The sequence below is a fragment of the Geotrypetes seraphini genome, chromosome 10, assembly GCF_902459505.1.
Source record: "Geotrypetes seraphini chromosome 10, aGeoSer1.1, whole genome shotgun sequence".
Classification (NCBI taxonomy): domain Eukaryota; kingdom Metazoa; phylum Chordata; class Amphibia; order Gymnophiona; family Dermophiidae; genus Geotrypetes; species Geotrypetes seraphini.
In genome coordinates this window covers 26568959-26593066 of record NC_047093.1, presented here as the reverse complement: position 1 = coordinate 26593066, position 24108 = coordinate 26568959, and the positions used below count along the sequence as shown (strand labels likewise).

General features: G+C 43.5%; 1 protein-coding gene across 4 annotated transcripts in view; it reads left to right on the top strand.

The window, feature by feature from the left end:
• ACSF2 (acyl-CoA synthetase family member 2) overlaps positions 1-24108 on the top strand; it is a 131621-nt gene that overhangs the window by 52853 nt on the left and 54660 nt on the right. For all 4 annotated transcript variants that reach the window (XR_004540863.1, XR_004540862.1, XM_033960851.1 and 1 more), the window contains exons 6-10: positions 6383-6545; positions 7472-7567; positions 7760-7908; positions 16697-16788; positions 20910-20986. Coding sequence is in view for 2 of the 4 variants with exons in the window: in XM_033960851.1 (XP_033816742.1) it covers positions 6383-6545; positions 7472-7567; positions 7760-7908; positions 16697-16788; positions 20910-20986 (577 nt within the window). In the remaining 2 variants the exon portion in view is untranslated. The remainder of the gene's footprint in view (positions 1-6382; positions 6546-7471; positions 7568-7759; positions 7909-16696; positions 16789-20909; positions 20987-24108) is intronic.

Below are 24108 nucleotides of genomic sequence, written 5' to 3'. Positions count from 1 at the left end.
GGACAGGCGGCCGCAACAACCGCGGCCGCTATACATATTGCAGCAGGGAGATCCCTTGCTGCCATAAGTATAGCGGCCGCGTCTAATTTAACCCGATTCTCTAAAGACGCCTCTCCCGGGTGGCCTGCCTGAGGAGCATTTTTTTTTTAAAAACGTGCATCCCGATTGGCTGATTAGACAGCTGTAGGACGTCTACAGCTGCCTAAAATCGGGACGCACTTTTGGAGAATCAGGGCCTTACTGTCTGTGCCCCGGAATTGGCAGGGAGAGATATAGATTAAGTTTGCCAATGTTTAATCAAGAAGTGGAGCCACGCAAAGTGCCAGATACAACTCTGGTCACATCGCCGGGCTGACCAGGTGGACTCTTAACAGCTTTCACTATATTACTATGTTCCTTCCCTGCTTCCCTCCCATCCTGCTAGCTCTTTGCGGAAGACTATCAGTAGTTCAGTGCTGATTGGGTCGGCCTCTGGCTTTCTGTTTCCTAAGTGTAGAATGCATGCCAGGGATGGTGAAATTATGAAATGTTTGCTAAGCAAACACGAGAAAGGTGGCGCAGGTTCTCACTGATCAGAAGCCATGTGCTTAGGGCTAAGTGGCGAGAGCTGTAATGTTTCTAGAACAGGGCGTCAGAACTTAGTATTATACCAGAATGAGTTTTCTTACTGTGAAATCCCCTGGTTCATGCAGAAGAGGGCATTTTTATTGTAGGAAGGAAACTTACACTAGAGAAAACCCATTGAATTGAATTATATCAATATATACTGTTTGGTGTTTTTTTTAGTTCAATATAATAAGTGAAATGCAACACAAATACTGTATATTATAAACATACATAGAAACATAGAAAAAGACGGCAGATAAGGGCCGCGGCCCATCTAGTCTGCCCACCCTAATGACCCTCCCCTATTTAACTCTGTGCAGAGATCCCACTGACGATCCCATTTCTTCTTAAAATCAGGCACGCTGCTCGCCTCGATCACCTGAAATGGAAGTCTATTCCAGCGATCAACCACTCTTTCGGTGAAAAAGTATTTCCTGGTGTTGCCGTGCAATTTCCCGCCCCTGATTTTCCATGGATGTCCTCTTGTCGCCATCGGACCTTTGAAAAAGAAGATATCTTCTTCTATCTCGATACGGCCCGTGAGGTATTTGAACGTCTCGATCATGTCTCCCCTCTCTCTGCGTTCCTCGAGTGAGTATAGCCGTAATTTATCCAGCCGTTCCTCGTACGGGAGATCCTTGAGTCCCGAGACCATCTGGGTGGCCATTCGCTGGACTGACTCAAGCCTCAGTACATCCTTGCGGTAATGAGGCCTCCAGAATTGTACGCAGTATTCCAGATGGGCCTCACCATGGATCTAAACAACGGCATAATGACTTCAGGCTTACGGCTGACGAAACTCCTACGTATACATCCTATGATCTGCCTAGCCTTGGATGAAGCCCGCTCCACTTGATTGGCAGTCTTCATGTCTTCACTGATGATTACCCCTAAGTCCCGTTCTGCAACAGTCCTTGCTAGGATCTCGCCATATAGCAAGAAATTTTAACAGAGTCATGTCATTATCTATCCCTCCCTCCCTTCCTAACCCAAACCCTCACCCTACTCCCACCCTACCACCTTCCCATTCGTCTGGTCGTCAGCAGTGTAGTGAGGGTAGGAGGCACCGGGGTGGTGGTGCTGTCTTTGCGCCCTCCTCTTCAGCCTCCCCCCCCACTCCTTCCATGCCAAATCCCCCATGCCTTCCTCCCCATCCCCTGCTCCTTCTGCGCCACACTCATGCCCTCCCTTCCCACTCCCATACCTCTTGAAATCCCCGCCAGCGCGAGCAGCTTCTCCGGCCTGCTGGTGCACTGGCTTCCCCTCTGACATCACTTCCTGGCCCTGTGAACCGGAATTAATTTCAGAGAGAGCCAGGCCGGCGGTAGTTGTTTGCGGCGGTGAAGATTTTAAAGAGGTATGGGGGCGGGGAAGGAAGGGCATGGATGTGGCGTGGGGGTGTGTGTGGAGAGGTGCTGGCGCCCCCCCTAAGATTCTGCCCCTCTGCCCCCTCCCTCTTACTATGCCACTGCTTACAATAGCCTTTAGGTCTGTAAAGAAAGTACAATAGCTAGTCTAATTGCCAGGAAAATCCATGAACCAGGGAGAGCACCGATGAATCCAGAGATGCCTAGACTTTGTTAGAGGGCCAGCTTCTGAGGTTCATCTATACATCACGTGCCCATTTATTTTTTCCTCAAAATGGGACAGGACCCCCTCCTCCCCGGACCCCAGACTCCATTAAATATAGTGCAAAATATAGACAGCAAATATAAATTCTCAAAACTGACACATTGACAAATGGATGCACAAATTGTGCAATAGTGTGACAATAGTGTGCAATAGTGTGCAAAATTGTGCAATAGTGTGACAAATTGAAAATAAAATAATTTTTCCTACCTTTGTTGTCTGGTGATTTCTTGAGTCTCTGGTTGCACTTCCTTCTGATTGTGCATCCATTTTTTTTTTCTTTCATTTCTTTCTCTTTCTTCCTTTCTTTCTCTCTCCCTGCCCTCCACAAGCCACCACTTCCGATTTCTCCAAGCCGCTGATGCAACAACAGGCTAGTGTGTGCAACAACTGCACAAGCCTTCCCCTCCCCCACCCCCCCGAACATCAATTCTGACATTGGAGAGGAAATTCTGCCCGGAACTTCCTCTCTGATGTCAGAATTGACGTTGGGGGGGAAAGGGGGAGGGGGAAGGCTTGTGCTGTCACTGCACGCACCTGACCTGTTGCTGCGTCGGCATTGGGGGAAGCAGGGAGAAATCCCGGGCTCCGTGATCGTCTGTCCCGTTGTCCCCACACACAGCTTCGGGACGCTCTTTCTGAAAACGGGACATTTCGGCGTCCCAAAGCTGTGCGTGGGGGCAACGGGAAAGGCGATCTAAAAATGGGACGGTCCCGTTCAAAACGGGACGTATGGTCACATCACCTATATACTGCGGTAAGGTTTTGCCATAAGCATGCATTCATAGCAACATTTCATGCATTCTAGCAGTAAAAAAAAAATTCCCCATGGTAATGTTTTATAGTTGTGGTGGGTGTGAGCAGCATCTGATGTTGACTCAGTGGCTGTTTACAACAGAAGCAGTTAACTGGAGAGGTGGTTAAATTTTCTCAGCGTTATGGTAATATCTGTGACACTTCTTGAGGCCATTCTCATAAAACCCCGTGCTAGGTATTTAATGTGCAGGGTTCGTGCACAATCGCAATATTTTTTAATGCACATTTAAAACTTGCATTAAAATTTATCATCTGCCTAACAGAAAACAATTGAGGTGGATTTCAGCCAAACTACTACTATAAATTATTTCCACACTGCTACCAGACGTACTCAGCGTTGTACGGAGTCGTGAAGGAGACGGTCCCTGCTCGAATGAGCTCACAATCTCACAAGGCCCTGCATAAATGGCATTAAGGGAAGAATTTTTTTTTTTTTCCATTTCTTTATTCATTTTTTCATCTTACATTAATTGAATCATATACATCACTTGAAATTCTTTCCTATTATTATCTTCAATACATATATTAAGCCCCTCCCCCACCCTCCCTTTCCACAAATATTGTAAATCAAGCATATTATACATGTAATGTATTCAAAATATTGATTAAACCAATAATATAGCAATATATCCCCCCTTTCCCATTATTATAATTATACTTTTAGTGTAAAAAGGTGTCTAATCATTACAATATGTTATCAATGGCCCTCCAATTTTTTTAAATTATTATAATTCCCTTTATCCCAGGACAAGTAGGCAGGTATTCTCACTAATGGGTGACATGATCCAACGGAGCCCCGATGCGGACGCCTCATAAGCAGTCTTGCTTGAAGAAACTCAAAGTTTCGAATCGCCCGCACCGCGCAAGCGCGAGTGCCTTCCTGCCCAGACTAGGGCGCGTCTCCTCAGTTCTTACTTTTCCGCGGAGCCGAGAAGTCCGTCTTCGACTCTCTGCGTGAAGTTAGTTCACTTGCGCCTTCTTAAAGTCTGCAGTTTTGGGTTAATTATCTCGAAATCGTTGCTTTTCGTCGTGCTTTCTTATTTTTTTAAAAAAAATTTCTTCCATCTGTTCAACCGGGCAGGCCACGTGGCCGCAACCCTGCGGCTTCGATCTTGCGGCGGAGCTTTTACGGCTTATGTCCCGGCCTATCACCGGTTTTAAAAAGTGTGGCAATTGTTCTTTCCATTTTGTATATATTCCACCAGAATTAAGGGAAGAATTAATCAAGGGGTACTAACCGCTGTAGCACACACTAACTGCTAAGACACCCATAGGAATATAACGGGCATCATAGTGTTTAGAGCACGCTAAGTCAGTTACATTAGTGATTTCTATTCCGCCATTACCTTGCGGTTCGAGGCGGATTACATAGGAAGTTATCTGGACATTTCCAGACGAAGTGTAGAGTAGAGTAGTGCCCCCCCCCCCCAAATGATTCACTTAACACGCCTTAATACATAGGAGTCATAGGGGGATATGCACAAAATTCACCGTGCGTTTAATGATCGTCGTTAAGCCAGGTTTAGTGGTGAAGTATTGCATCTATCGAAGCCCAAAACAGCAAATCACGGTCTTTTCCTGGTTTGTAGCAGCCTCCGAGAATCGTATGTAAAATACATTACAACGAGCTCATCAATATTAAAATCAGCACTCCGATCAATGCCCATGTGATGCCCAAAATGAAGCGCCAGTTTTTCACACTCTGAAAACTCCAGCAGGTCTGGGGGTGCTGGTAGCCTTACAAAAGGTGCTGAAAAGCAGCTTTTTTTAATATAATGGGCATAGATGTTGTACATATCACGCACAATATCTGTCCCTATTAAAATTTTTAAAACTTGTTCCTGGATTCCCCACCCCACGATGGCCCCCCCAAGGGCATCCTTCCTGCCACTCTTTAATTTAAAGGTGGGGGAGGATCAAGGGTATTGGGGGTCCGGGTAGCCGAGGCAGGTGGGAATGGGCTTCCCTTCTGCTGATATATTTTTTTTTTTTAAAGTTTGGGGGTGTGGGCTGTCAGGGAGGGGGGGGGTTCCCAGCATGACTTTTTTTTTTTTTAAATTGGTACAGATGTTGTGCAAGTGTAACACATGCACATCTGTGCCCATTTAAAAAACAAAACAAAACCCTACTCTTCCTGTCCTGAACAGCTGAGCGGCAGGGGGCTGCTTCGGGGTTTCCCTTGCCGGCTCTGTGCATGTGTCAGTCACTTTCTCCAACGACTGATTGGATGGGATTACAGCGGAACTCCAGGAAACGCATTTGCATGCAAACCATAGATGCCAAAATCTGTCCTATACTTCAAATATATTGTAATTCTAACTGTTTTACATTTAGGGCCTATCGGTTGCCATGCTATTGTGCCCAACCCCCAAATCTTGAATTCTCCTCTCCATACAGTTCATAAGAATTATCCCTCTGCTACTGTTTTCCCCTTAAATCTGCTGTTCTGAATATCTTATATGTGAATTTGCATCCTTGTTGCCCATCATTTGCCATGTTACTGTGCCCAGTACCCAAAACATCCTTTTGATGAGTTGTTCTGTCTATCTGCTGTATATGAAGTTGAAATCTTGTTGCTAAACCTTCTACTGTGTATGTAAACTTGTATCCCGTTCTGGGCTCTTCTGAGAGGACGGGCTAGAAATTCGACTAAATAAATCAATTGTTTGAACATCAATCACCATTTTTAAATTGGACAATTAATCAACCCCACAGCAACCCAAAAGATTTTAACGCCACTGATCCTGGGCAAGCAGTGGCTTCCCCCATGTGTGTCTCAATAGCAGACTATGGACTTTTCCTCCAGGAACTTGTCCAAACTTTTTTTTAAACCTGTTATGTTATCCATTCTTACTACATCCTCTGGCAACGCATTCCAGAGCTTAACTATTCTCTGAGTGAAAAATATATATATATTTTCTCCTATTTATTTAAATGTATTTCCTTATAACTTCATCGAGTGTCCCCTAGTCTTTGTAATTTTTGATAGAGTAAAAAATTGATCCACTTGTATTCATTCTACACTACTCAGGATTTTGTAGACTTCAGTCATATCTCCCCTCAGCTATCTCTTTGCCAAGTTGAAAAGCCCTAACCTCTTTAGGGAGGGAGGGAGGACATGCTGGGCTGTGAAAAGGGGCAGTTCGGGAGCATTGCCGCGGGCCACATAAAAAGGCCAGGTGGGCCAGATTCGGCCCATGGGCCTTATGTTTGACACATGTGGCTTAGACAATGATAGGCTATAGTTTGCTCTCCTACCATCCACCTAATAGCACACCCCCTAAGCCTCACTTTTCCAGGTTCAACTGATGGAATTTTTGCTTCTTTACAGCTTGCCTGAACTGACCACTGTGATCATGATGGATGCAAAATTTCCAGGCACCTTCCAGATGAGCGAGGTGATGCAGGCGGGAAGCAGCAGCTACGTGAAACAACTTCAAGAGATTGCGAGAACGCTGAACTGTGATGAACCCATAAACATTCAGTTCACATCTGTGAGTGTTCATGGTTTTGGTCAACCTGTTCTACTGGGTAGAGATGACTAGATGCATGGTGTGAGGTTATGGGGGTCCAAAGAACAGACGGAGGGCAGGTGGTCACCTGGTATTCAGTGAAATCGTGGAGTACTAGGAGCTTCAGAATTCTTGTGCCATATGGACCAGTCTCTACACATCTCATTACATGGTGTTCATATGACATAAACAAACCTCTTTTCTGACTTGGGAAGTTTATTTGGTTCTGCCTTTGGGAATTTATGTCTAAACATTAATAGTTTTGCATTGAACATAATCATTCAAGTTTCAAGTTTATTAAATTTTTACTATACCGACCATCAGCGAGTATCTAGCCGGTTTACAGGTTAAAAATAGTACAATAAATAATATAATTAAAAAGGAAAAAAGAAAGGGGGATTGTGGACATTTAGACTTTAACTAGACATATTGGAGAGTGAAGGTAGGGAATAATGAGATAGAAGGGGGGGGAAAAAAAGAAAAAAAAATACATTATGCTAACAAAACAAAAAAAATAAATAAATAAAATTAAATGGAAATAGGGAAGGATGAAACATGAGGAATGGGATCGCTTCTTAAAAGTGGTTGAGGTATTGAAGAATAAGTTATATTTGGGAAGAGGAGAAAGCGTCTTGGAATAAGAAAGTTTTTAATTTAGCCTTAAATTTATCAAGTGATGTCTCGTGACGAATATGAGATGGCAATGAGTTCCATAGGGTAGGAGCGACTACCGAAAAGTTGGTCGTTCTTGTATAAAAGAAATCTTTGATTGTGGGAATAGATAGCAGGTTTTGATCAGCTGATCTAAGGGTCCGAGATGAACAGTAGGGGATTAGAAGTTTATCTAGAAAAGACGGTCTACATGAATTTATTCAGGTCCTCAAGCATTTTTCCCTTCTCTGTTTCAGGGAACTACTGGGTACCCGAAAGGAGCCACTCTTTCCCATCATAACATTGTGAACAATGCCAACTTAATTGGCAAGAGGATGGGATTTGATTGGAAGGTGAGTGATGAATCAGTTGGAGAAAGTAGGACAAGCATCTCACTGACCTCAGTACAGGGTGTTGCAATTGATTTGCTCTCTGCCATATGCAGCAGAGATGCCTGTGAATTCCACCCCCCCCCCCCCCCGATCTGAGTCTGTTCACTGTACCCTCACTGCTTTCTCTCTTTGTCTTTGACCAATTTGTTGCAGATTATCCGGGCTCTCATGCCCGCACCCCTCTACCACTGCCTTGGATCTGTGGGGGGCATCATGGTGATGTTAATGCATGGCATTACCCTCATTTTTCCATCGCCTAGCTTTGAAGGGAAAGCAGCGCTGGAAGCTATAGCCCAGGAAAAGTGAGCAGATGTTTCCGAATCTTTCCAAATGCGCGTGTCGCACTGAGCTGTACAGCTACAATTGCTTTGCTGTTCTCAGTTTCACCTCCCGCTTACCTCCTGCTGTTCTCAGTTTCACCCTCCTGCTTACCATGATCTCTGCTGTAATTTCCAGCTCGTTCCCCCAAAGAGGGCTCTGAAGTTGTTTAGTTAGAGACTCCCACTGTGTCTCTGTGTCTTGGTCAATTGTAGGTTAGTGGAAAGTCGAGATACGACTCTGTAGCACCCCCTTCTCCAGAAACCCCTTGGTGGTACCAACCAGTGGCATAGTAGCGAGGGTGAGAGGCACCTGGCGTCCCTCCCCGCCCTCTTCTCTGCCCCCCCCACCTCCACACGCTCCTTCCCCGCCCTTTCTTGCCACCACACAGCATCCCTTCCCCTATATCGCTGTAACATTCCCGGCACAAGCAGCAACCCCCAAGCTGCTGTCGTGCCAGCGTCGGCTCTTCCTCTGATGTCACTTTCTAGGTGTGGATCCAGGAAGTGATGTCAGAGGAAGAGCCAACGCTGGTGCGACAGCAGGTTGCTGCTCGCAGCAGGAACGTTACAGAGGTATGGGGGGAAGAGAAGCTGGCGAGGAGGACGGGTGACATCACCCTCACCAAGACGGCGCCCAGGGCGGACCCCACCCCCACCCCCTTTACTGAGCCACTGCTACCAACCTTTCTCCAGAATCCCCATGCCCTGCTAAGGTATCCATGTAATATCACCAATATAGATCTGGATAACCTCTTAAGCTCTCAGACGCCTGCGTTGGTCTATCAAAGTGTTTTTAAACCAACTCATGCAGGAGTAAGGTATCTTTCATCGAGCTAAAGAGTGGAGTTATAAACATGTTTTAGCAATTTTCTCACACGTTGTGCAGTGTTAGAATAAATACGTCGTGCTAAAATGCAACTAAAGATTCAAGAGACCAGCACTTATCTTTTAGTGATGCGCTGTGACTGCTGGTACTCCGTCTGTTGCAATTTACAACCCAACGGGCCCCGTTTTGCCCATTTGTGGGCTTCCTCAGGGGTCTGAAAATGAATTGTGCTGCTAAAGCCTAATTCTGAAGGTTGAAAATGGCTTTAGCAGCACAATTCATTTTCAGACCCCTGAGGAAGCCCACAAATGGGCAAAACGGGGCCTTCGAGCTCGTATCTGATTCCCAGGTCGCCAAACTCTGCCTCAAATTGAAATCCTGCAACTGTATCTTGGACCCTTTCCCCTCCTACCTGTACGAGAAAATTCCCACACAAGCCATCTCATCTCTCACCAAACCTATAAACTCTGCCTTACTTTCAGGCCTATTCTCTGCAGAAATGGGACACATTGCCCTATCCCCACTACTGAAAAAAGCTGATCTAGACCCCACCATACCATCCAGCTATCGCCCAATAGCAAATATTTCTCTCCTGACCAAGTTGCTGGAGTCCATCATATCTACCCAACTTTCATCTTATCTTGAAAGATTCTCCATTCTCCTACCCTACCAACATAGCTTTAGACCCAACTTCAGCACCGAATCCCTATTGGCCTCATTAATCTCAAAGGTCCAACATCTTCACTCTTGCAACAAGTTCGCTGTTCTCCTTCAATTCGACCTTTCTGCAGCTTTCGACATGGTCCATCATGATATACTAATTCTCCAACTTTCTGAAATTGGCATAAACTCAACAGTCTTAGATTGGTTCTCAAAATTCTTACGTTCCCGCTCCTACTTCGTTAACATGAATGGCTCCTCATCCCTTCCGTGGAAACCGATTTGTGGAGTTCCTCAGGGTTCTCCTCTATCCCCGATTCTCTTAAATGTTTATATGTCCTCCCTGAAACTCCTCCAACTGTCCCCCTTGGAAACACTTTATACTTACGCCGATGACATCCTTGTCCTCCTCGAGACCGACTCTAACCTCACCAATCTCTCTGAGAACATCTCCTCATGTATATCGAACCTCCAATCCTGGGCCCTTACCGTACAAATGAAATTAAACGAGACCAAAACAAAACTACTTTGGCTTGGCCCAAAATTAGATAAGCTACCCACCCTCATCCCACTGTCCTCTGGCACCACATTGCAGCTTGAACACTCATGCAAAGTTCTGGGCATCATCATTGATTCCACACTGTCCTTCAATGACCACCTCAATTCCTTAGTAAAAAAATGCTTCTTCAATCTTCACATGTTAAGGAAAGTGAGATCCTGCTTCCATCATCATCACTTTGCTGTCCTCGTACAATCCATCATTCTTTCCAGACTGGATTACTGTAACTCCATCTACTTAAGCCTGACAAAGAAAAGACTCCAGCGGATCCAGAACACTGTGGCTAAACTAATCTTCGCAAAAAGCAAATTTGACCACGTCTCCCCGCTTCTGTCTAAGCTTCACTGGCTCCCAGTAATTCTTAGGTTTCACTACAAATGTGCCTGCCTAACCTTCAAGTCTCTACATGGTATCCTGCCTCCCCTTTTTCCACTATCTTGGAACTCCTCTAATCCCAACACCACTAGATCCACTCAAAAATTCAAACTATCCTTCCATGCAGGAAAACTAGGGACTTCCCTCTCCTTCAGGATCACCGAACTCTGGAACAGCTTTACTACCCCGCTTCGGTGCCTGACCTCCCTCCAACTCTTCCGAAAACATCTGAAAACTTGGCTCTTCTCTAAAATCCAATGACCCCTCCCTCATCGATATACTAATTCCCTCTAAACTTCTCTTTCTAAGTCCTTCTACTTTTCATTGTGGTTTCTTTCAATACCAATTCCTGTAAACCGTGCCGAGCTGTACTTCTGTGGAGATGATGCGGTATACAAACTTAAGGTTTAGTTTTGTTTAATTAGTTTAGTTAGAAAAGCTCTGGAAGGCGCTCAATTTCCAACACTCTTCAGAGCATGCGCAATCGTCATCTTGAAGCCTCACTCTGGCACCCTATGCGGACCTCTGAGATGCGATGAGCCTTATCCCATAGATTTTGTGCTTAAAGCGATTTCTTTTATATTGTTGCAACGCCTTGATGGGGGAGACTTAAGGGATTAGCTCGTACCGGTGACAATTTTCTAGCTGCACCAGGAGAAAAAAGTGCCAAATTTTGTACCAGCACTCTGGGATGACGTAATTTGGGAAGGGGGGGAGGAGCCAGCATGCCAAAAATTGCAAATAAGCGAAATCGCGAGCGCTGAAACCACGAATACGGAGGGAGAAATGTACACCTTTTAATTGTGGCCGCTCCTTCTCAGTTTTGCTATACAAAACTGGCTTTTATTCATAAATTACTGATTCCTTATACCTCAACAAGATTATCGAGGTCCAATGATCAACATTTACTAGTTATTCCTTCACTTAAAATTATTAACACACGGCAGCAAGTCATCTTTTCTGTCACAGCCCCTCAAACATGGAATTCCCTCCCTATTTATTTAAGGGAAGAACACAATTTGGATAAATTTAAGAGCAAATTAAAAAGCTTTCTTTTTAAGGATGCATTTGATAATTAGAAAGCCTGACTAGGAGTCTCATTCCAATTCCATTCTATAACTTCCCTTAAGTATATTGCTCTCTCCCTTCCAACAATTTGTATTTCTTTTCCCATTCTTTCCTCTTGTTTTAAATATGTTTGTAAGGTTAGTCTTTAATATGTTCTGCAAGGTTTAGTTTTTCGTCTGTTTTGTTACCCCCTCAAATTTTGTAATTTTAGTGATGCGTGCATCGCTTTGAATTTTGAATAAGCAATCAATCAAATTTATAATAACACTTGAAACTTGATATTAGGTGTTGCAGAGAAGTCGGCAGTCTTGCTCCCTCAATTCATTCTTAGAACCACAGCTCTTGCCCCTGAGATTCTGATAATTACACTGAGCAGTCACAATCATTACAACACCGTCCCTGCCAGAACAAGCCTGTACAAACACTTAATTGCATGGCATTCTTTGAAGTATTCAACTTGGTTTTGAGTAATGGAGTAATTTATAAAGCAGGGTTTTGGGGTTTTTTTTGCAGACAGCTGAATGTGCATGTAGAATCGGACTGTACAGAGCTATAGCTGCATGCAGTGAGGGTAACAAGTCCCCTAAATTTAGATGTCGGGATGCTGCACGCTAAGGGCTAGATTCACAAAGCAAACCGATCGTGTACCGATCGGTTTGCGACCCCTTTACTATCAAATTTCCATCCGGCCTGATTCACTTACCTCTCCTGCGATCCGCTTCGAATCCGTGCATGCAAATGAGGAGAAACGCATGCAAAGTAGGCTGGGACGCGATTCACAACACCAAATTTCCGATCCTACTGGGCTGGCCGATCACCTGAAGAAGCGACTGCTGGGGACCAGTCGAAAACGTCTTTCCAACTGGAAGCCCTGCTCTCTGCCCTGCAGTCTCTCCTGCCTGCTCGCCCGGAATGCTGCCCTGCTTCTTCTCTCCTGCTGCTCGTCTTTCCGATGCTCTTCTCCTGCCTGCCCAAACTGCTGCCTGCCCCGAACTGCCATGTTTTCCTGCCTGCCTCGACTCTCCCACCCTTCCCCGCAGTGCAAGCCCGTGGTTTTAACCCGCGGGCTCTAAGCAGGTTAAAACCACAGGCTCCATTTATCTTTTTATTATTATTAACAGCAGCAAGGTGAGGGCGGCAGCTGGCAAGAGTGGGACCAGCTTTCTGGGAGCCACGCAGGTAAGGGTCAGTGCAGGTGGCGGCGCTTGGTTCAATCTGTGGCAGGAGAGGCAGGAGAGTTGGCGTGGTTCAGTCTGTGGCAGGAGAAGCAGGAGAGCAGGCATGAATCTACTAGTTAAAAATCTTCCCGAAGTCCTGCCGCCCAAAGTACAAAAAAGTTTAAAAAAAGAGATCGCTGCTCCTATGGTCTGCGCATGCGTGATCAATGCAGGCAGATGGGGGCATTCCTCCGATTGCCCCATCTGCATATTTTACTTTAGTGAATTCGTCAGACCTGCCCGGATTGGGCCCGGATCGGGCAGGTTAGTGAATCCAGCCCTAAGGAAGGAATTCAGTAAAGGAGAAAGGGGTTAGGCATAGCGCCTAATTTTTTGAAGGCCATCTAAATTTTTAGAGGCGCCTTATTGCAGAATCGCTTTATTTTGATAGGTGCCTAAGTGTCAATTAGCGTTGATTAAAAAGCTTAATTGAGCTTGTTAATCAATTTAGATAGGCGCCTATCTAGATGGGTGCCTCCAAAATAGGTGCCTATCATTAGGCGCCGGTTACAGAATTTGGGCCTAAGTGATTTGCCGAAGGTCACAGGGAGCAACGCAGGATTTGAACCCACAACCTCAGGGGGCGGAGGCTGTAGCGCTAGCCACTATGCCACATTCTCCTCCACAGGGCGATAAAGCTTAGGTGCCAAAAAATTTCAACGCTAAGCACTCTTCTAAAAAGGGCACACGTCTTAGATGGAATAGCGTTGAACGTGGATCCTGCATCTGACTTTCGAGTGCCAGACTTCCACCTCCCAAAATCGAGTCTAAATACAAGGGCCCAAGTTAGGCGTGGTGAGGCAGTATTCTGTAATTCCATGGGCACCTTTTCAGAATGCTCCCAACGTGTCCAAAGCCACGCCCCCTTTTGAGAGATGCATCGTGGGAATTAGGCCCCGTGAATTATACAATGGCGTGCTTCAGATTTTAATGAGTGTCAATTGACATCAGTAATTGGTTGTTAGCGCCCAGTTGTTGAGAATTCAGAGCTTAGTGTCCAATTTATTTGCTTGCATGTCTCAGAAGCGTGCCTAAAGTTGGGTGTGCAACTTTAGGTGCCATAAATAGAATCCGCGGGTAAGTGTGAATTTGATAATTGGCAGTTATCTGTGTAATTGCCGTTATAGAATGCTAACTTACATCCAAACTTTAGGAGCTCAATGACTGGTGCAAATACTTGCATGTAACCGATAGGTGCGCTGATTTTAGAATACTAAGACACGCCTCCAATCCACCAGGCCCCATCCAGGCCCACACACCACTTGTAGCTGCGCTGTGGATTTTGTGCACTCAATTTGTTGAATCCCAACTAAGGGCAGCTGCGTGCATACCTGCAAATTAGTGCTAATTTGCGTAAAGTAACACCAATAGCAGCTAATGTAACAATTAAATTATGCATATAACTAGCATTGTTCTATAACTTGTGGGCACGAATTTCCATGCTAAGTGTGGAATTACGGATGCAAGTTTATCGAATTAAGGGGATGTGTGACTCGCCCACTGGTGTGTCCCCCCCATCCCTGCCCACCCTGCTCGCTTCGATGCCACCCATGAGAAGACAACAATAATGAATATATGCCTCAGTTGTATTTCTGATAATATCTAGCACTGAGTTGGTTTCACGGCACAGCAAAGGTTCACAATACAGTGAACAGTCTTCAAATGTATGGACCTTCAGACCACCATCAGGGTAGACACAGAAACGGATCTTGTACGTTTCAATTTGAGAGCTGTGGGGGGTTGAGCCTTCATGTCTCAGACAACTAACCTAGTTAACAGACACCACTGACTGTTTTACTCTTCGTTGGTCCAATCTTTATTTATTCATTTTTTTGTTCATTTTATCCGAATTTATAACTTAATTTTCATATATTTTTTTTTTAAATCAGTAATAACATCACCCTGAACTAGCTCCCACATTTGTTTCCCTCGACCCTGAAGAAAGTTTTCTTGTGTGAAACATGCATGTCGGGAGAGGTGAAGAATGGATAGGATCACTATAAGCTAGTGGTTCCCAACCCTGTCCTGGAGGACCACCAGGCCAATCGGGTTTTCAGGCTAGCCCTAATGAATATGCATGAGAGAGATTTGCAAAGAATGGAAGTGACAGATATGCAAATCTGCTCCATGCATATTCATTAGGGTGATCCTGAAAACCCGATTGGCCTGGTGGTCCTCCAGGACAGGGTTGGGAACCACTGCTATAAGCTAAAGCTAAGTGATGTTATTACTGATTTAAAAAAAAAATATATGAAAATTAAGTTATAAATTCGGATAAAATGAACAAAAAAATGAATAAATAAAGGTTAGACGACGAAGAGTAAAACAGTCAATGGTGTCTACCCTGATGGTGGTCTGAAGGTCCATACATTTGAAGACTGTTCACTGTATTGTGAACCTTTGCTGTGCCGTGAAACCAACTCAGACAATTTTACAGTGCTAGATCTTACACATGAGAAGAGACACTGGACTGGGAGCAGGTTTTGTGCCTCTCCATATTTGCACCCTCTCATAGCCCCCAGTATGGGGCCATGTAAAATTACATACATTGACATGAGAATGTATACTTTGTGTGATCTGCACTTAGGCCTTTCTGAAGGAGTTGTTTTGGTTAGAGAAGCTGTAGAGTAACATGCATACGTTTGAGACTGCATGTGAAAACACAGAATATGTCCACGCGTTCGAACCTGCCTTGGAACAGGCGTGAGTTTGTGCACCGTTGGGGAATATTTTAAGAGCTTGTTTTGCCTTTATAAAGTAGGCCTGAAATAAACATGATTTTTTTTGACAGGTTTTTTGTATAGCTGCTTTGTTATAAAATTACTCCCTGAGAGTACAAATTCCCAAAGCCATTTACACAGGTAAACAGGCTAGTTGAAAACTGCTACCTTCCCTCGGGGTACAAGCACAAACTGATGGTTCTTTGAATTACTGTGGCTGTCGTGACCATTGTTTGGTTTGACTGCTGCCGGCTGTTGCCACCTTAGGCAACCGCCTAGTCTACATAACGGATACACCCATGTGGCATGGCCGATCTATCAGGTTTTATTGAAAATTTGATGCAAATGCTTATTAAAAATTTTCTAAGCGGTGTACAATATTAAAAGTTGAGCTTTATTGTTATAGAGATGACATGGTCTATAAACTCAAGTTTTATTTTATTTTATTTTAAAACATAGAAACATGACCACAGATAAAGGCCAAATGGCCCACCTAGTCTGCCCATCCACAGTAACCATTATCTCTTTCTCTCTCTAAGAGATCTCACGTGACTATCCCACGCCTTCTTGAATTCAGACACAGTCTCTGTCTCCACCACCTCTTCCGAGAGACTGTTTACTCCGGAGCGTATCACCTCTTAACTTCATCCTATGCCCTCTCATTCCAGAGTTTCCGTCCAAATGAAAGAGACTCGACTCATGCACATTTACATTACATAGGTATTTAAATGTCTCTATCATATCTCCCCTCTCCCGCCTTTCCTCCAAAGTATTCAGATTGAGATCTTTAAGTCTGTCCCCATTCGCCTTATCACGAAGACCACGCACCATTTTAGTAGCAGGGGAACATACATAAAAATCGCACATAGACAAGTAAGACTCAACTAACCCATAAACATGAGGTAAAATAGGGGAGAACTACAAAATGTATAGGATAGAAATCAATTATGGTCTGAACAAAGGGAAGGGATAAGGAGAAAATTGAAAAAAAAGGTTTCCGTTGTTAGATAAGGGAATGCATCTAATAATAGTTGGCATTCAGTCCATCAGATATCACATTTGGTTCTGATTCATAACAATCGGCAGAGTATTTGGAAGCTCTGATGCTCTGATTGTGAGCATTTCCCCATGGAATGAAACAAAACTTTGATTAAGGGCAGGAAGAGTCAGCGTGCCAATTTTGTCCTTTCTGGGCTGCCAGCTGACTTCGCGTGCACCTTCTCTCTCTTGCCCGTGCTGCTGCCTCATTGCTGGACATTTTCCTGTCTCTTACGTTGCTTGCACTGGAAACTGGTCTTTATAGGTGCTGAGTTTTCATTTTCTCCTGTCTTCTTCTCCGCCATAGATGCAACTTTGTGTATGGCACTCCAACCATGTATATCGACATGCTTGGGCAACCCACCTTCTCCAGCTATGATTTCTCTTCTCTCCGAGGAGGTAAGTGGGTTCCTGCTGAGAGCCCTGTGCCTGGGAGGGGGAAGAGGGCTCTTAGGCAGAAAGAAGCCAGCTAATGTTAAGGGAGTATTTAGGAAGACTGGTGAGAATCCCTTACAGGATGTGTCTATGCTGCTTGCATCAGCCTGTGAGTGCTGCAGTGGTATTGTTTGATGAGAGGTTTGGCAGGTGTCCAGGGGAAGATGAGTGGCTGTGCTCATAATTTAGATGAAGGAGCTGAGCAGAAGAGCGGTGGGCTGGTCATACCCTACCCATTGGTTTCTGTATGACCTTGGCCAGGTCACACTATCTAGCCCTAATCCCCTTCATCAAGGTATGACATTTTTCAGTACATAAGAGCATAAGAATTGCCATACTGGGATAGATTGAAGGTCCATCAAGCCCAGTATCCTGTTTCCAATAGTGGCCAACCCAGGACCCAAGTACCTAGCTAGATCCCAAGTAGTAAAACAGATTTTATGCTGCTTAACCTAGGAATAAGCAGTGGATTTCCCCCCAAGCCATCTCAATAATAGCCTATGGACTTCTCTTGTAGGAAATGGTCCAAACCTTTTTTAAACCTTGCTAAGCTAAAGTAAGTAGCATACAGGCACAGTAAGTATATTTCTCTGTCCTCAGCGGTCTTATAATCTAAGTTTCTAGCTGAGACAGTGGAGAGTTATGTGACTTGGCCAAGGACACAAAGGGCGGTAGCTCTTCTCATTGGGATCTCATCCACAACTTGTTTGATCCTGTGTAAGAGACAGACAGAATGTGACCTGCAGTATTTGCTAATCTGCAATAAGAACATTACAGTGATAGACTGGTTTTAGTTAGGGTTACCAGACATCTGGGACTGTCCGGGTGCCGGGATGGACTTTCCGTAACCTGGCAGTTTGGGTTTTGGAAAGCCCCAACCAGTTCTGGCCGTGTCTAGAGGGCCTTCGAGCGTGCGCGGATGACATCACACACAACCGCGCATGCTCGAGGCCCTCTAGATGCAACCAGAGCTGGTCAAGGAAGAAGAAACAAGGCGCTAAGAAGGCAGGGCTGTAGGCAGAACTGAGCAGGGTTGGAGGTGGAACAAGCCGGGGCTGGGGGCAGGACAGGGTGGGGTCATTTGTCCAGGTTTTTACTTCTGAAAATATGGTAACCCTAGTTTTAGTATCCTGTGCTCTCATGCAGTATACAGTAGAACTTTCTGGACTTCCCACAGTTGAAAAGCTGATTTAAGTCCCACTTGGTGTGTCTCTACTCTCTAGTACTAGAAAAGTTTATTCCAAGGGCCTGATTCACTGTGCGTTATTTACTGTAAACCTCATAAACTGGGTCTGAGAGGGTGATTGTATTGCAGGGTTCCTAGGCCGGAAGGGCAAATAGGTTTATATGTTGTGCCTTTATGAAATAGCCTCCCTGAAAGCTTACCAGCATAGATGCAATTCATCTGAGACAGGAGAAGCTTTAGGTGTGTATATGTGCTGAGAAGAATTAATGTATATTCACGTATTTTATAACATAGACGCCTTGGTGTTCTTAGCTTTCACTGCCCCATTTTGTAAGGAAAATAAGTAAAAGTAAGAAGAAAAGAAGGCCGATTTGGTTCTCAAAAGTAGTAGCTGAGAAGGTAAGGAATAAGAGGTCAGCTTTCATAAGATACAAAGTTTCAAGTTTTATTAATTTTAATATACCGACCATTGACATACATCTAGCCGGTTTACAATACTAAAAAAAAATGAAAGGTTAAAATAATTAATATGGGTGGTGAAAAGAGTGAACATTAAAAGACAAATTACAAATACGGACATGAGCTTGAGGGTAAAAGGGGAGGAGAAAATCGATAATTACATCATAAAAAAAAAAAGGGAAAAAGGGAGGATATGACATCAGGAGAGGGGATTGCTTCCTAAAAGATGTTCATATTAAATTTTGCTAGCTGTTAAAAAGGAAAAATTTTAAAGACTATGGTATGCATCTTGAAATAAGAACGTTTTTAGTTTAATCTTGAATTAGTCGAGAGAATTTTCAAGGCGGAGTTGAGGTGGCATGGCATTCCGTCACAGAAAGGAAAACAGGCAAAAATATCTGGAAAAGTTCAGAGAGGCTGGCTGAGTAGCCAGGAAAGCAAAGATGCAAATGGAAGAAAAATAGCACCTGCCTAGCTTTTAAGATCCTACACGGCATCCTCCCTCCCCTAATTCCACTATCTTGGAACTCCTCGAGTCCTGATACCACCAGATCCACCCAAAAACTTAAACTATCCTTCCCCTCGCTAAAAGGTATCTTCAATGTGGGAAAATCGGGGAAATCTCTCCTCTTCAGAATCACAGGGCTTTGGAATAATCTTACTGCCCCACTACGGAATCTGGGCTCCTTCCAACTATTCCGAAAGCACATGAAAACTAGGCTTTTCACAAAAATGTAATACTCTCTTCCCCCCTATACTCAACCTTCATCCCCATTATGCTGTTCCTTCCTATATTAAGCTCTTGTAAACCGTGCCGAGCTCTATAATTATGGAGAGGATGTGGTATATAAACTTAAGCTTTAGTTTAGTTTAGCCTCCTTATATACCCACAAAGTCTGCATGTGACATGTGCATTCGTTCATTGGCTGTGCATCCGTCATCAGAGGTAGGCGGTGGTCATAATAATATGACTCAATCGTGTATAAAACACTATTTGAAGTGCTCAGGTCACTTACACAATTAACCCCTGAGTGGGAAGATTACAGTTAGTCTTTTTACTAAGGTGAGGTATCCGATTTAGCAAGCAAGGATATCTACACTGAATAGGCATGAGATCTATTTGCACACAATGGAAGCAATGAATGGAAAGATCTCATACGTAGTCATCATGGACATTTCAAAATCCATATTGTAGGTAATAGTTAGTAGCAGGGAATCATTCAGGCCACATAAACACGAATTGCTGACATGACACACACTGTATGAAAAATCATAATATAACGGAGAAAAATAAACCTGAATTGTGGAAGGCTGGGACTACACAAGTGCCCAAACCTAAGCACATCATCACGGGTTTATAAAAAAAACTCCGTATACATGTAAATAAATAAATAAATCAATCACTTCCATTCATACAGAATCAAATTTTTCAGGAGCTTTTTGTAGTGACAGCAATGTGTACAAAATTCAATGCATTATTCGTGTCCGAAAAGTAGTGACCAGAATCCCAAACTTAACTAAATTATTAGCGAGGGCTACAGCTCGTTTTCACTTATGTAAACGGTTGTGGAGGGGTGGAGCAAAAAGTCACAATCAAGGAAAAATACACTCATCTGAAGGTGTAGAACTTCAAAAGAGGCTTTAAACTCCTAGTCCCGACAGAAAAGGCTTTCTGTTTCGCCTCTCACCATTTTGAGAGGAGCCGGCTTCACTACTGTTTGGCTGTAAGAAGCAAGGAGACATCTGGATACTGCATAGATCCCCTGAAGTTGCCTTTCCAGGTGAAACAGAAAGCTTTTTCTGTCGGGACTAGGAGTTTAAAGCCTCTTTTGAAGTTCTACACCTTCAGATGAGTGTATTTTTCCTTGATTGTGACTTTTTGCTCTACGCCTCCACAACCGTTTATATAAGTGAAAATGAGCTTTAGCCCTCGCTGATAATTTAGTTAAGTTTGGGATTCTGGTCACTACTTTTCGGACACGAATAATGCATTGAATTTTGTACACATTGCTGTCACTACAAAAAGCTCCTGAAAAATTTGATTCTGTATGAATGGAAGTGATTGATTTATTTATTTATTTACATGTATACGGAGTTTTTTTTATAAACCCGTGATGATGTGCTTAGGTTTGGGCACTTGTGTAGTCCCAGCCTTCCACAATTCAGGTTTATTTTTCTCCGTTATATTATGATTTTTCATACAGTGTGTGTCATGTCAGCAATTCGTGTTTATGTGGCCTGAATGATTCCCTGCTACTAACTATTACCTACAATACGTGTTTGACATATATTTATTAGCCATTACGATTGTATTCCAGAAAATTGTCAGTTGTACACATTTCAAAATCCAAACAGTAATTTTAATTCTTCAGCAGGATAAACTCCTATGGCAACTTTGCTTCAGTGCTAATAGAAATTGGGCTTCTCTCGTATTTTTCAGGTGTTATCGCAGGCTCCCCGGTTCCTCCAGAGATTATGAAGAAAATTATATCTGACATGAACATTACAGAGTTAGTGGTAAGCTGGTCTATATTTCATTTATGCAGGCAGGCTGGAGGGCTTTTTTTGCAACCTTTAGAATGGGAAATCAAATCCCTTTCCAGAACACTTCACCTTTTAATTCTGTCTACTATTGTTCCTGCATTCCGTTTCTATTCATGGCTCATTCGGAGCAGACACTATAAGATGTTAGAGTAGGAGGTCCACTCTAGTGGTGACTTGTTTTAGTGAATTAGATAAAGCTTTAATGATGAGGTTATACTGTAAAAACAAGGCAGCAATGTTCTGTGGCGATAAGGTTTTGATTTTTCCTGATGTGACCAGAACTACTCAGCTCAGGAGGAAAGCCTTTTTGGCACTGAAACCTAGGAGCCACTTTTTTCCAGAAATTTCCATGCACGTGCTTGTTACGTTTACAAAATAAGGATTATGTCTTTTGGGATCCCACACGACTAGAATCATTTCTCTTGGTTAATGAGAAACAAATACAGACCTAATTGCTTGGGCTTTAAGTTAGGGGTCAAAGTACCATGTTTCCCCAAAAATAAGGGTAGGTCTTAATATAAGCCTTACCCCCCAAAAAAATAAGCCCTAGACGCTGGCAGCAGCTCTTCCCCTAGCCCTTCCCCTAGCATGACCCCCAGCCCCCCGCTGACCCTTCCATCTCTCCCTCCCATCTGAACCCCAACTGTGAGACCGAAATACCTGGTAAGAAACGGTAGCGTTGGCAGCACAGGCTGCATCGCGGCCTTCTCACGCCCGGGCGTTCCATGTGCCACTTTGCTGATGACATCATCAGTGATGCGGCAGAGGAACGCTCGGGCATGAGAAGGCCACGATGCAGCCTGTGCTACCAACGCTACCATTTGTTATCAGGTATTTTGGTCTCACAGTCGGGGTTCGGATGGGAGGGAGAGATGAAAGGATCAGTGGTGGGGGGTGCATGGTGGCAGCAGGGGGATGGGAGGGATAGGAAGATGCTTCACGGGATGGGAGGAAGGGAGGGATAGAAGCTTTAAGAGTTCTGCTGCACAAGAGATGGGAGGGAGGGATAGAAGCTGCAAGGGTTCTGCTGCAAAGGGGGATGAGAGGGAGGGAAGTTTAGAAAGATACTGTACAAGGGGATGGGTGAGAGGGGAGGAAAGATGCTGCACATGTGGGGGAGAGAAAGGAAATAGGAAGAATTGGGGTGAAGGAGAGGAAGGGAGAGATGATCATTACATGAAAAAAATAAGACATCCCCGAAAATATGACCTAGTGCCTTTTTTGGGCCCAAACTTAATATAAGACAGTGTCTTATTTTCAGGGAAACACGGTATTCTATAGGCAATACCTAAAAAAATTTTAGGACTATTGTCCTAAGAATGTATTTTTTAAAGATTTCTTTAGTTAATTAGTGCTTTTCTCTCAGAACATGTAGGCTAGATGGAATTTCATAATAAATTGAAAAAAAAAAAAAATTTCATTTTTATTTCGGTATTTACATATCTTGACTTTGGGCTCCTTTCACTAAGCCGCGTTAGGGCTTCAACGCGTGGAATAGCACGTGCTACGTTGCCGCGCGCGCTAGACATTAACGCCAGCATTGAGCTGGCGTTTTAGTTCTAGAAGCGTAGCGCGCGGTAATTTCCTGCGTGCGCTAAAAACGCTAGCGCACCGTAGTAAAAGGAGCCCTTTGTGTGAAACATTGTTGAAAATGTATACATTTATATATAAAGAAGTTAGAGTAGGAGATTATCACTCTTCAGCTATATTATGAAATGGACTTCCTGCAGAACTTTGAATGATTGCCTCTGTCATTCAATTTAGAAAAGGGTTTAAACCTCACATGTCTAAAATTAATTAATTTATATTTTAATTTACAGGTGAATTTGCTGTTTTTGGTACTAGTTACACTGGTGGTTATTTTTCTCTGAATTTTCTAGCGTTGCTTTGTTGTCATTGCACTGTGGCTGGCTGTTATTTTTATAGTCCATTTTTGTTGTGTTTAATGGAACCTATCTAGAATGGTAGGATAGTGTGGAATAGAGGTTTGGGTTTTTTGTTGTTTTTTTTAAGAAAGAGAGAGCCTGGGGGAGTGGTCCTGGATAACTGATGTCATAAAACTAGAAAACCTCATTTACAAAACATTATTTTTGAAGGTTTGGAGGAGAAAGAAGGCATCACACAGGAGCAAGGCTGGGGGATGAAGGGAGAAGAAATAAATTATGTGAATTATCGCTGGCCTTGTGCCTGGTTTGTCGCCTTTCTCCCCTTTCAAATGCAATAGACAAACAGAGACAAAGTCACTTTTTGCTTTGCAGGTCCAGCTTGTATACACAGATTTACATAAGAAAATATAGTTTTTTTTTATATAGCAGGATGAAAAAGTATATCTCTTCCTCAGAGAATCATTTACAGAATTACAGAGGAATAAATATACACGTTATGAGGTTAATTTTATAAGAGGGCACATACTTGGTGATGTTTTAGTCACCCATGCGGTCAGAACCTCTGGTATTATACCATATAGCACAAAAAGTACTCACTTTGAAATGGTGGCGAGTATGTATATGGATGGAATGCGCAAGTGTGCGCGTAAATTATAAAATAATTTTCATGCGTTCTTGACAAATATCGATGCGTACATTTATACCAAGTCTATGGTCCACACCTGCCACTTACACTAGTGCTTTAACTGGGCACCCTTTTATAAAATGATATCCTAGATATTATAATAATAATGTTTTTAGAAGAAAACAAATGTGATTCTGTTTAATCTATTATAAAATAATCCATGCCATTAAAGGACAGTCATTTGAGGGTGAGGAAGCGATAGAATGAGGACAGTAGTTTCTATTTCTGACACCCTGGAACAGTACAACTAGCATTAAAAAAACTTTTTGGAAGTCTATCCAACCGATCATTCTATTTCTGGAACATTCTATTACCTCCAAAAGGGCACTTTCTGTGCAGAAATAAGTGTTTATCCTATATGTGGATTTGTACAGTATGTGCGTAAAGTTAGATACTTACATATGTAATTTTGCCCAGATTGAGTGGAGGCGTTCCCAGGGACGGGGAGGGGAGGGGCTTGTGTTTATTTACATACTTTTGATAATAAGTGCATATGCAGCCATTGTAAATACAAGTACAGAAAT